Genomic DNA, 13,234 nt, shown 5'->3' on the forward strand with positions numbered 1-13,234 from the left:
ATCTGTGAATAACCCTTACATATTACTGGGTATGCGTAACCCACATGCCAAGGATCCTTCTGCTTTCCTTTCTGTGCCCTACCACCAACTTCCCATTATTTTCCAATTCAGAAACAATTGGCGAGTAGCACTGTAGTATTGCTATGACTTTAAAAGACACAGTTCTTTCTGTAACAGTTGAAGTTGGTGCCTCTTGAATTAGTGGGTTTTCTGTTACTGGATTGGAAGAAAGTAGGTCCCTATTATCCTTAAGTTGGAATTCTGAAGGTATTCTTTCATAGACATGGTGTTTTTTTTGCGTGTGTTTGTTTGTTTGTTTGAGACGGAGTCTTGCTCTGTCACCCAGGCTGGAGTGCTGTGGTATGATCTCGGCTCACTGCAACCTCTGCCTCCTGGGTTCAAGTGATTCTCCTGCCTCAGCCTCCTGAGTAGCTAGGATTACAGGCACGTGTCACCACGCCTGGCTAATTTGTGTATTTTTAGTAGAAACGAGGTTTCACCATGTTGGTCAGGCTAGTTTTGAACTCCTGACCTTGTGATCCACCCGCCTTGGCCTCCCAAAATGCAGACCTGATGTTTGTTTTTGTTTTTTTTTGTCTGTCTGTTTTTTGTTTTTGTTTTTGTTTTTGTTTATTTTTTTGAGATGGAGTCTCGCTCTGTTGCCCAGGCTGGAGTGCAGTGGCACGATCTCGGCTCACTGCAAGCTCTGCCTCCCGGGTTCACGCCATTCTGATGCCTCAGCCTCCCGAAACATGGTGTTTTTAATGGTGGTTAAATATGGCTAAAGTGGTATTATTTGCAGCTCTACTTTTTAAAATCAGAATTCTCTTTTCTGGGGTTTGACCTCACTTCTTATTTTCTTTACAGAATAAGTGATCAAAAAAGCATTTTCTCTTCTGTTTAACAGGGCCTCTTCAAGTGACCATATAGTCCTATTAAACATGATTTCTTACTTAAAACCTACTTCATTTTCTCTAGCTTTGAAGCAAGTTGTTTCTCCTCTGTTCTGTTATAGTCCTTTTAAAGGATCCAACTTTTACCTTATGTTAATCCTGTGTAGATTTTTGTCATCCCAACTATACTGTTTGGGTCTTAAAGGCAAACTTTCTTGCTTAGCCTTTTATCTGTTATCAACAAATTCTTGTCCAGTACCTTACATGTAGTAGGTGCTCAATAAAATACTTAAGCGGCTTAAAGAACCCTTAGATGGCTGATGCTAAAGTAGTGTCTTTTAAGAAAATTAGCTATGACTGGAAATAACTTTCTGTATGACACAAGATGTTTAGATTGGCTTTTAGGATAGAAGAACTCCTATGACCAGGTGTTTTGCTTTGTGATGAATGGATGCTCTGGCATTGCAGGTTATGAAACACATTAGTTTGATTTTTGGAATGCAAAATGCATTCCTTTATACTTGTTCATAAAATTCAGTCCACATATGGGGCAGTTTGATTGTTGATATTCTAAATTACTGATCGTTATGGGAGTCACTGATTCTTTTGAGAATCCGATTGAAACAATTCTTCCCCCTATACATACAACATCCAGAAAAATGCACATGCATTATAAAGATAATTCTGTACATTATTTAGAGAGCTCATAGATGTCATGTTAAGAACTTCTGCTTCAGATTTTGGAATAGACTGCAGCTGATTAGTCAAAAGGCAGCATAATATAATAGAAAAATGTACTGTATACAAAATCAGTTGGTCTAAGTGAGTTCTAGCTCTTATTCCACCTTTGATAAATGTAGTACCATTTGGCAGGTCATTTAACGTCTCCTTTTTGCCTGTTTTTTCATTTGTAAAGTGAAGTTGCATGAAAGATTAAGTGAATTAGCACATGCAATATACTTAGAAGAGTGCTGGGTATGTAGTATGCTTCCCAGCTTTTCTTTCTAGTCTTTGATTCTACTATCTTATAAAGGATTTTTGAATTTTTTAATGCCCCCCTCTTTTTGTCTAATTGATTTTCTTTGCTTTAAGAAAATCACTTTCATATATATTTTTAAAACTTGAGTAACACTTTATTCTCTTATCCTGTAAGGCAAGTAGGAAACTAAGAACTTTAGTCTTTTCAGGAGTTGGATATATTACAGCTACTGAAAAACTGTTACTGTTCATGTAAAATTTTTTTGTAAGCAGAGTCCATTAACATCTATGTCAGCAGCAAACAGATTGTGTTGAAAATATGTAACTTTTATGTATTACCCAGTAAAAAAAGACCTTTCTTTTTTTTATTCTAGGGAAGAAGACAAAAATATATTTGATTACTGCAGGGAAAACAACATTGATCATATAACCAAAGCCATCAAATCGAAAAATGTGGATGTGAATGTGAAAGATGAAGAGGTATGAAAAACATGCCCTGTTAATTATTTTCCTATGCATGGTTGTTCTGCCCCAATGCCTTTTCCTAAATGGTAGGCCAATGAACTACAACTCAAAGTACAGTATGGTTAAGAGTATATCAGAATATCTAAATGAGATGGTGTTACCTAGTTAAGATACGTTCTGTGATTATGTCCAACATATTTTTATCTGTGTTTTAGAAGTTACTACCTGAAATTTGTAGGAGTCTGATAGCTTCCATATGTTTATGCTAAAGGGAGAGATTATTCGCATAATAAGTGAAATCTACAGGTAATAGCAAAATCTCATTTATACATAGCTTTCATGTCTTCCGTTATTATACCTTGAACAGCTAGGTATATTGTTCTTTGCTCAATAAATACATCTTTAGAAAACTGTCAGAATTTTGGTAAATCAATAATTTAAATGCTGGCCTACTAATTAAAGGAATCCTATAGTAAATTATTTTATAAAATATATTACTCCTTTTTTTGGAGGGAGAGACAGGGTCTCACTCTGTTGCCCAGGCTGGAGTGCATGTGTGCGCTCATAGCTCACTGCATCCTCAAACCCATGGGCTTACGCAGTCCTCTTGCCTCAGCCTCCCAAGTAGCCAGGACTACAGGCATGTGCTGTCACTCCTAGCTAATTTTTTTTATTTTTTGGGGAGATGGGGTCTTGCTATGTCGCCCGGGTTGGTCTTGTCCTCCTGGCCTCAAATGATCCTCCTCCCTCAGCTTCCCAAAGTTTTGGGATTATAGGCATGAGCCACTGTGCCTTGTGTATTACTTCTTAATTTATTTGTGTTGTGAATAATACCGTTCACATACTGAGTTTTAACTGACCCTGAATTATAGTTGTTAAAAGAGCAAAATTTGCTAACTCACTTCTAATCATTTTCTCATTCTTTGGTGATGCTGTGAAAGATTACTGAAATGGTCAAAGGTAGTAATTGTTGGGAAGAAAGCATTAAATGATCATAGATAATCTGTAGAATAGATAATAATCAACTTATATGTAATTCAGAGCTCCCTATACAAAAGGTTAGCCCTTAATATTATCTCACCTTTAGGCAACATCTTTCCTGTGATAATATTGTCAATGGTGTCTGGAATTGAAAATGTAAGACTATGATACTGCACAAAGGAACTAGTAATACTATGTGTTTTTCACTAAGTAGTGAAACAAAATAATACCAGGTCTTCTGATTCTAATTAGGTTTGTGGTTTTTTGTTTTTTGGGTTTTTTGTTTTTGTTTTTTTTGCCTTTCAGAATCAAAATACAGGCATACCTCTGAAATATTGCGGATTCAGTTCCAGACCACTGCAATAAAGTGACTATCGCAATAAAGCGAGTCACATGAAATTTTTGGTTTCCCAGTACATATAAAAGTTGTGTTTACTGGCCAGACGCGGTGGCTCACGCCTGTAATACCAGCACTTTGGGAGGCCGAGGCGGGCGGATCACGAGGCCCGAGCTTGAGACCAGCCTGGCCAACATAGTGAGATCCCATCTCTACTAAAAATACAAAAAAAATTAGCCAGGCGTGGTGGTGGGTGCCTGTAATCCCAGCTGCTCGGGGGAGGCTGCAGTAGGAGAAACGCTTGAACCTGGGAGGCAGAGGTTGCAGTGAGCCTAGATCGTGCCATGGCACTCCAGCCTGGGCAACAGAGCGAGACTCCATCTCAAAAAACAAACAAAAAAGTTGTGTTTACACTGTACTGTAGTCTGTTAAGTGTAGGGTAGCATTATATCTTTAACAAAGTACATACCTTAATTTAAAATACTTTATTACTAAAAAATTCTGACAGTCATCAGACTTGGCTTCAGCAAGTCGTAATCTTCTTGCGGTAAAAGGTCTTGCCTCAGTGTTGATGGCTGCTGACCGATCACAGTGGTAGTCACTGAAGGTTGGGGTGGCTGTGGCAATGTCTTAAGTCAACAGTGAAGATAGCTACATTGATTGAGTCTTCCTTCGTAAAAGATTACTCTGTACATGCAATGCTGTTTGATAGCATTTTACCCACAGTGGAACTTCTTTCAAAATTTTAGTCAATCCTTTCAAACCCTGCCACTGCTTTATCAACTGAGTTTATGTTGTATTTTAAAATTTTTGTTGTTATTTCAGCAATGTTCACAACATCTTCGCCGGAGTAGATTCTGTGTTAAGAAACCACTTTCTTTGCTTATCCATAAGAAGCAACTCCTCATCTGTTCAAGTTTTATCATGAAATTGTAGCAATTCCATCACATCTTCAGGTTCCACTTCTAATTTTAGTTCTCTTGCAGTTACATCTGCAAGTAACTTTTCCACTGAAGTCTTGAATCCTTATCTGTGTCATCCATGAAGGTTGGAATCAACTTCTTCCAGACTCCTGTTAATGTTTATATTTTGACCTCCTCCCATCACACATGTTCTTAATGGCATCTGGAATGGTGAATCCTTTCCAGAAGGTTTTCAGTTTGCCCAGATCTATCAGAGCAATTATTGTCTATGGCAGCTATAGCCTTATAGAATGTATTTCTTTAATAATAAAAGTTGGAAGTCAAAATTATTCCTTGATCCTTGGACTGCAAAATGAATGTTGGGTTAGCAAACAAGAAAACAACATTAATTTCCTTATACATTTCCATGAGCACTCTTGGATGACCAAGCACATTGTCAATGAGCAGTAATATTTTGAAAGGAATCTTTTTTTTTCCTGAGCAGTGGGTATCAACAGTAGGCTTAAAATATTCAGTAAACCATTTTGTAAAGTAAACAGATATACTGTCATCTTAGGCTTTGTTTTCCCATTTCAAAAGCACAGGCAGAATAGATTAAGCATAATTTTTAAGGGCCCTAGGATTTTCAGAATGGTAAATGAGCATTGGTTTCAGCTTAAAGTCAATGGCTGCATTAGCCCCTAACAAGAGTGTCAGTCTATCTTTTGAAGCTTTGAGGCCAGGTATTGACTTCTCTCCAGCCATGAAAGTCCTGGACGGCATCTTCTTTCAATAGTAGGAGTAGTCTATTTTCTCTACATTGAGGATCGTTGTTGAGTGTAGTCACCTTTATCGGTTACTTTAACTAGGTCTTCTGGATGACTTGCTGCAGCTTCTGCATCAGCACTTGGTGCTTCACCTTGTACTTTTATGTTATGGAGATGGCCTCTTTCCTTTAACCACATGAACCAGCCTCTGCTAGCTTCATACTTTTCTTCTGCAGCCCCCTTACATTTCTCAACCTTCATAGACTTGAAGAGAACTAGGGCTTTGCCCTGGATCAGGCTTTGGCTTAAGGGAATGTTGTGGCTGGTTGAATCCAGACCACTCACTTTTTCCGTATCAGCAATAAGGCTTTTTTACTTTTCTATCATTTGTATGCTCACTGAAATAGCACTTTTAATTTCCTCAAGAATTTTTCTCTGACATTCACAAATTGGCAGTTTGGCACAAGAGGCCTAGCTTTTGGCCTGTGTTGGTTTTCAGTATGCCTTCCTCACTAAGCTTAATCATTTCTGGCATTTGATTGAAGGTGAGAGATGGTGCAGCTCTTTTCTTTTCACTTGATACTAGGTTTTACTTGAAACTTAGAGACTATTGTATTATTGGCTAATAATTTCAATATTTTTGTGTCTCAGTGAATAGGGAAGCCTGAAGAGAGGGGGAGAGACCAGGAACAGCGAGTCAGTGGAGCAGTCAGAACACACAAAGTATCTGTTGGTTAAATTTGCCATCTTTCTCAGTGTGGTTTGTAGCACTCCAAAACAATTACAATAGTAACATCAAAGATCACTGATCATTACCCTAACAGATATAATAATAATGAAAAACTTTGAAATATTGCAAGAATTACCTCAGTGTGACACAGACATGAAGTGAGCACATCTTGTTGGAAAAATGGCACCAATAATTGGCTTAACTCAGGGTTGCTACAAATCTTCAATTTACAAAAAACACAGTATTTGCAAAGTGCAATGAAGCATAGTGCAATAGAACAAGGTATGCCTGTATAGCTTTCTTTTTTAAATAAATTTGGCATGATTGCTTCCCTTGATTTTTTTAATTGTAGTTTTTTATCTTTGTGCTTGTGAGTTAAAATTTTTATAAAGTTAATACATTCGTTTTTTAAAAAATCAAATGTTACTATTAGTCTTATAAACAAAAAATTCTCTCTTACCTGCATCCTTCTTACATTTTATTCTAGCTCCTTTAAGGCAAAAATTTTCTCTTTTTTTTAGACAGATCCTCAGGCTGGAGTGCAGTGGCATGATCAGGGCTCACTGTAGCCTCTGCCTCCGGGGCTCAAGCGATCCTCCCACCTCAGCCCCCAGGTAGCTAGGACCACAGGTGTGCACTACCATGCCTGGCTAATTTTTGTATTTTTAGTAGAGATGGGGTTTCACCATGTTGGCCAGGCTGGTCTCGAACTCCTGAGCTTTAGTAATCAGCCTGCCTCAGCCTCCCAAAGTGTTAGGGTTACAGATGTGAGCCACTGCACCCGGCCAGACTTCCAGTTCTTTTAATGTGTCTTTAGCACCTTACCTACATAATTCTAAATAATATACTTCTATTTCTTGATTTTTCAACTTTAGACATTATTGATTTGTTTCTGTTATATTTAGATTTAACTGTTTTACTCATCTTCCCCCTCTCTCTCTGACCCTTCTAACGTAATTATATCACAACTTTTTTTTTAAATTTTATTATTATTATACTTTAAGTTTTAGGGTACATGTGCACAATGTGCAGGTTAGTTACATATGTATACATGTGCCATGCTGGTGTGCTGCACCCATTAACTCATCATTTAGCATTAGGTATATCTCCTAATGCTATCTGTCCCCCCTCCCCTCACCCCACAACAGTCCCCAGAGTGTGATGTTCCCCTTCCTGTGTCCATGTGTTCTCATTGTTCAATTCCCACCTATGAGTGAGAACATGCAGTGTTTGATTTTTTGTCTTTGTGGTAGTTTACTGAGAATGATGATTTCCAGTTTCATCCATGTCCCTACAAAGGACATGAATTCATCATTTTTTATGGCTGCATAGTATTCCATGGTGTATATGACATCACAACTTTTAATTTCAGCTTTCTGATTGAATCTCTGTTGAATCAATATTAATATTATTATGACTATGTAAATACTCATTGCTAAGCTGTGGATTGTACTTGTGTGTATCAGTCAGCTTTTGCTGTGGCACAACCCCCAAATTTCAGTTGCTTACAGCAACAAACATTTGTTTTTTTGCTTATATCACTGTCTCATGAGATGAGTGACACCATCTCATTTATATATTCTGATAATGCTCTTACTTGATTTCTTTATGTTTATCTGATATTTCAAAAGGGTTTTGGACCAGTTGAGACAGTCTGTATATTTTATCTACTTTTATTATTAATAGTATGAGTGAAGGATGATGATAATATAACAAATCAATAAGTAGGCCACTTAACTTTTCAAAGTCACAGTTTTTTCACTGGAAGTATCTTGTGTGTACTATATGGTGCCTGTTAATATTTATCTTTCAAATAACACATAATACTTTATACAATGCATGTGATAGTTTACAGAGTACTTTCACTTATTACTATATTATCTCTACAACAATTCTCTAAGGCAGATATTGTCCTTGTTTTACAGACAGGAACTGAAGTTCAGAGACCTACATTTACTTGCTCAAATCCATATAACTGCTAAGTAGAAACCAGGTCTGGGAGAGTATTCTTCCTACCACTAGATTTTAGAAGGATAAATAAAAAGAAGAAAAAGAAGGATAAGCAGTTGTCATTTGGCCTTCCTTGTGTTATGCTCTGGTTTGCAACAATTTCTTTTATAAAATATTACTGGAAGTCAGATCCACCTGTGACCTCCACAAAGATCATTGGATGGACAACAGTGATAGGGGTGGAATAAGTGCCTAGAACACAGATAGCTTACACTAAATAACACATATTTTGTGTGTGTAAAGACAAGGAAAACTTGGCAAAATGTATTGTTTCTGCCATTTTGTTACTTTGATGCTGCTTTCCAGATCTTCCAGTTTGTTAACCGTGCAGCTACCTTTACCCTCAGCCTGCCAGAACGTTGTATTTCATGAACAGATGAAGTGCTTACACATTCATAGACTGAGACGCCAAGAATTCAGTTGGGTTCTCTCATTGCTCCAAGCAGATTTCTGCCCTCTCAGCCATGACAATTCAGGCTGAGCTTTGAATACTGATGGCAAACCCTTTTATTATTAATCAGGGATTTGTATGAATTAATTTAAGAACATAAGGGAGGTGGGAGCTTAAAATCAAAATCAAACTTAACATCCCAAAATAAAATAAATAGTATTGCTTCATCACATTTAAAGCTCTAGCAAATAAAACAATTTGGTAAGCTTTGATGATGGACTAAAAGTGTGTAGCCTCAAAATTAAACTTCCAGTTAAATACTTTTAACCCTTTCTGTCCTTTTGACATTTTCTTATTATGAGTTGGGTAACAATTATAGTTTTGAAAGGACGTTCAGTTCTTTTTTGTATTTATCTGATATTTGAAATTGAGATATTTCCCTACTGATTCCCTAAGATTCTCTGGGATAACATACGTTTTTACTTAAAATCTTAATTCAGCAGGTTCAACCTAATTTTATGACTAAAAGTCATGTTTATTGCACTTAAAATTTGCTGTGAGCACATAAAGAAATTTAATTATAATAATAAAATAAGCTACATTTGTATTGCCACACATTGAAATAAATACATTATTCACTGATATCTATGAATCTATTATTTATAAATTATTATTTGAAATGCATACATTTGGATCTAAGTATTGTATATGAACAAATATATATGAAATGCCTTTTAAATAAAATGTATTTGTATTTCATAATGAAGTTATTTTATTGTACATAAGTATAATTCCTAGTGTACATCTTTTATTCATTTAAGTTGTAATTACTACAGGTTGGATATTCCTCATCTGAAAATCCAAAATCTGGAATGATCCAAAATCTGAAACTTTTTAGCAACAGTGTGACACTCCAAGGAAATGTTCTTTGGAGCACTTTGGATTTCAGACTTTTGGATTAAGGAGGGGCCATCAATAAGTATATAATGTAAATATTCCAAATTTTTTTTAATCTAAAATTTTAAACACTTCTGGTCCCCAGCATTTGGGATAAGGGATACTCAACCTATGCTAATATAGTAAGGCATATATTTCTAATTTGAGAAAATTACCTGGTATTTCCTACTGGTATAGTAATTAGGGGACATTGTCTGTATTTTGCATAATAGAAAAAAGTTTCTTAGTTATGCTTAGATGTTTTAGGGTCCAAGTTTGTAACACCATGGTGTCATAGGTACTTTTTTAAAAAATTAAATTACAACTTTTATTGTGTTTTCAATCATTTGAGAAATGCTTGAAAATTGAATTCAAAATATGAGGGGAAAAGTTAAAGAGAAGATCTTAAAGCCTATTTATTTTTTTAAATGGCGGTTCAATTTTTATCTTTGACCCACATTAGTACAGCTCTTCACACATACCAAATATTTATGGTTCTTCCAAGAAAATATTTTTTAAGGGGCAGGGATGATTTCAATAATTTGTGAAGTGTATTTAAAGTATGGGGAGAATATTTGCTATCAAACATCAGGCTCAAATTATGTTTATATAATTCTTGTCACACGTTATTTCTCAGATTAGTGTACTATACAATCAACACTAAATACATGCTTATTGATAGTATTTAAATAGTATTTTAAATCTTTGAAGTAATTTAAATGTTTTAGATCAAATGTAACAGTGTAATATTTTAGCAAAATAGATGACCATCCAGTGCAACTGTTTATCATCAGTCCCCCCAAAAGCATTCATACATAGTTCATTGGTTTTCCATAGATTCTTATCTAATGCACTCCCAAATTCCACTTTCACTGGGCTGCTTCTTTAGTTACATTCTTTCCTTTTCTGTCCTTTTGACAGTGTAATTGTTGTCATTAGCCATTTTCCATAGTCTATTGATTCTTTCAGATACTTTGAAGAAAGTCACCTTTCTCTTGACTAACATTCCTTTCCTTTTCTACTTTGTTTTAAATCTGTGGCTCCTAACAGAATACAATTTGCATGCTTTTGGCTTGAGAAACTGCTGCAAACTCTGGTGAAACTGTGACAGTACTAAGTAATAGAAAAGCAAAAGATTTAAGAAGCAGGGTCGGTATACTGAGACTAAATTTATGCAGTTATGTGAGATTTGAGAAAGGAAGGAAGAAAAAATGCATCCTCTTAAATCACTTTCTATATCAGGGTATATGTTATTTTGGTTATATAGTTGATTAAGATGTTAATTTGAAGGAACTTTATTCACACTAATGACTGAGAAATGCGTTACAAATTGTCTACTATGCTTATTTGCATTCATGTAGGCAGTGCCATTTAAAAATCAAGTCTATGGTCATGCGTTGCATCAGAAACTTAGATTTGATACAAAATCAGAAAATAGTGAAAGTAGCTTAAATCCTATGAGCTTTGGCAACTTATTTTGGGTATTTTTAAATTGTGGTAAAATATACATAAAATGTATCATTTTAATCATTTTTAAATCTACAGTTCTCTGTCATTAAATATGCTCACATGAGGCCGGGCGCTGTGGCTCACGCTTGTCATCCTAGCACTTTGGGAGGCCAAGGCAGGTGGATCACCTGAGGTCAGGAGTTCAAGACCAGCCTGGCCAACATAGTGAAACCCCATCTCTACTAAAAATACAAAAATTAGCTGAGCATGGTGGCACATGCCTGTAGTCCCAGCTGCTTGGGAGGCTGAGGCAAGAGAATCACTTGAACCAAGGAGGCAGAGGTTGCAGTGAGCTGAGATCGTGCCACTGGACTCCAGCCTGGGCGACAAAGTGAGACTCCGTCTCAAAAATATACATATATATATATATATATATTTTTTTTTTCACATGAGCCAAGTATAGTGGCTCATGCTTTCAGGCACAAGGAATTCTTGAGTGCAGGAGTTTAAGACTAGGCTAAGCAACATAGTGAGATCCCGTTTCGTAATAAAAAATGAATAAATAAAACAATACATTCACATGTGTAACCACCACCACCATACAACTTTTTTATCTTCCCCAATTGAAACTCTGTACCAAGCCAGGTGTGGTAGCTGATGCCTTAATCTCAGCACTTTGGGAGGCTGAGGTGGGCAGATCACCTGAGGTCAGGAGTTCGAGACCAGCTTGACCAACATGGTGAAACCCCGTTTCTACTGAAAATACAAAAATTAGTCAGGCGTGGTGCTGCACTTCTGTAATCCCAGCTACTCGGGAGGCTGAGGCAGGAGAATCTCTTGAACCCAGGAGGTGGAGGTTGCAGTGAGCCGAGATCGCACCACTGCACTCCAGCCTGGGTGACAGAGTGAGACTTTGTCTCAAAAAAAAGAAGAAACTCTGTACCCATTAAACACCCCCCATTCCTCCCTTCCCCTGGCCCCTGGCAACTACCATTCTACTTTCTGTCTCTGAATTTGACTACTCCAGGTACTTCATTTAAGTGGAGTCATAACAATATTTGTCCCTTTTGAATGGCTTATTTCACTCAGTGTAACGTCTTCAAGGTTCGTTCATGTTGTAGCATGTGTCAGTTTCCTTGCTTTGTAAGATGAATAATATTCCATTGTATGCATATACCACATTTTGTTTATTCAGATATCCATTGATGGACACTTGGTTTGCTTTTACCTTTTGACTGTTGCGAATTATGCTCTGAACATAGGTGTACAAATTTTTGTTTGATTTTTTTCCCCAAGAATCTATTATGAAAAATGTTAAACATACAGAGAAGTTGAATTTTACAATGAACATCCATATTTCTACCATCTCGATTCTACCATTAATATTTTACTATGCTTGCTTTATCAATATCTAGCCATTCATCATATCTTTTTTATTTTTTGATACATTTTGGAGTACACAGACAACAGTACACTTTCTTCTAAATATTTTAACATGCGTATAACGAACTAGAATTCAGTATTTGGTTTTTCTTTTAAAATAATATTTATATACAATGAAATGCACAAGTCTTAAGTACACATTTGATGAACTTTGACAAATACATATACCTGTGTAACTGAAGTGCCTATCAAGATATAGAACGTTGCTGTCGCCCCAGAAAGTTTCCTCATGCCCCTTCCCAGCCACTGTTTTCTTTTAATCCCAAAAAGGTAACCACCGTTTTGATATTATTCTACCATAGATAAGTTCTGCTTGTTCTCGAACTTTATATATATGGGATTATACATATGTACTCCTCTGTGTAGGGCATCTTTCATTCAGCATAATGCTTTTGAGACTCATCATATTGCTATAGTTCAGTACTTCCTTCTTTTATACTGCTGAATATGTTCCATCATGTGAATATACCATTGTCTTATGATGGATACCTGGGCTGTTTTCATGGCAACTTCCTATTATTATTGCTGTTAATTACCTCCTTTATACAGGATGAAATAATACCTCCCTTTCATATTCCTTCACCCTTAAGTCACTGACATTATAGCTTAGTAATTTCTTGTGAAGGGATTTTTTTTTTCTTTTGAGACAGAGTGTCACTGTGTTGCCCAGGCTGGAGTACAGTGACGTTGATCACGGCTCACTGCAGCCATGACTTCACGGGCTTAAGTGATTCTCCTGTTGAGCTGAGCCTCCTGAGTAGCTGGGACTACAGAAGTGTGCCACCATGCCCAGCTAATTTTTGTAGAGACGGGGTTTCACCATGTTCCTCAGGCTGGTCTCATACTTGCCCGCTTTGGCCTTCCAAAATACTGGGACTATGGGCATGAGCCACCGCACCCAGCCAGATTTTTTAAAGTAGTGTATTCAAAATCTTTCTCAATTTCCTGACAA

The 13,234-nt window shown here is 36.6% G+C and overlaps 1 protein-coding gene across 1 annotated transcript in view; it reads left to right on the forward strand.

Moving 5' to 3' along the window:
- The window catches only part of ACBD6 (acyl-CoA binding domain containing 6), a 214,518-nt gene that overhangs the window by 87,405 nt on the left and 113,879 nt on the right, over positions 1 to 13,234 (forward strand). Inside the window, exon 5 of the mRNA XM_524985.8 lies at positions 2,246 to 2,351. Coding sequence (XP_524985.1) covers positions 2,246 to 2,351 — 106 coding nt within the window. The remainder of the gene's footprint in view (positions 1 to 2,245; positions 2,352 to 13,234) is intronic.

This window comes from Pan troglodytes, chromosome 1, assembly GCF_028858775.2.
Source record: "Pan troglodytes isolate AG18354 chromosome 1, NHGRI_mPanTro3-v2.0_pri, whole genome shotgun sequence".
NCBI lineage: Eukaryota > Metazoa > Chordata > Mammalia > Primates > Hominidae > Pan > Pan troglodytes.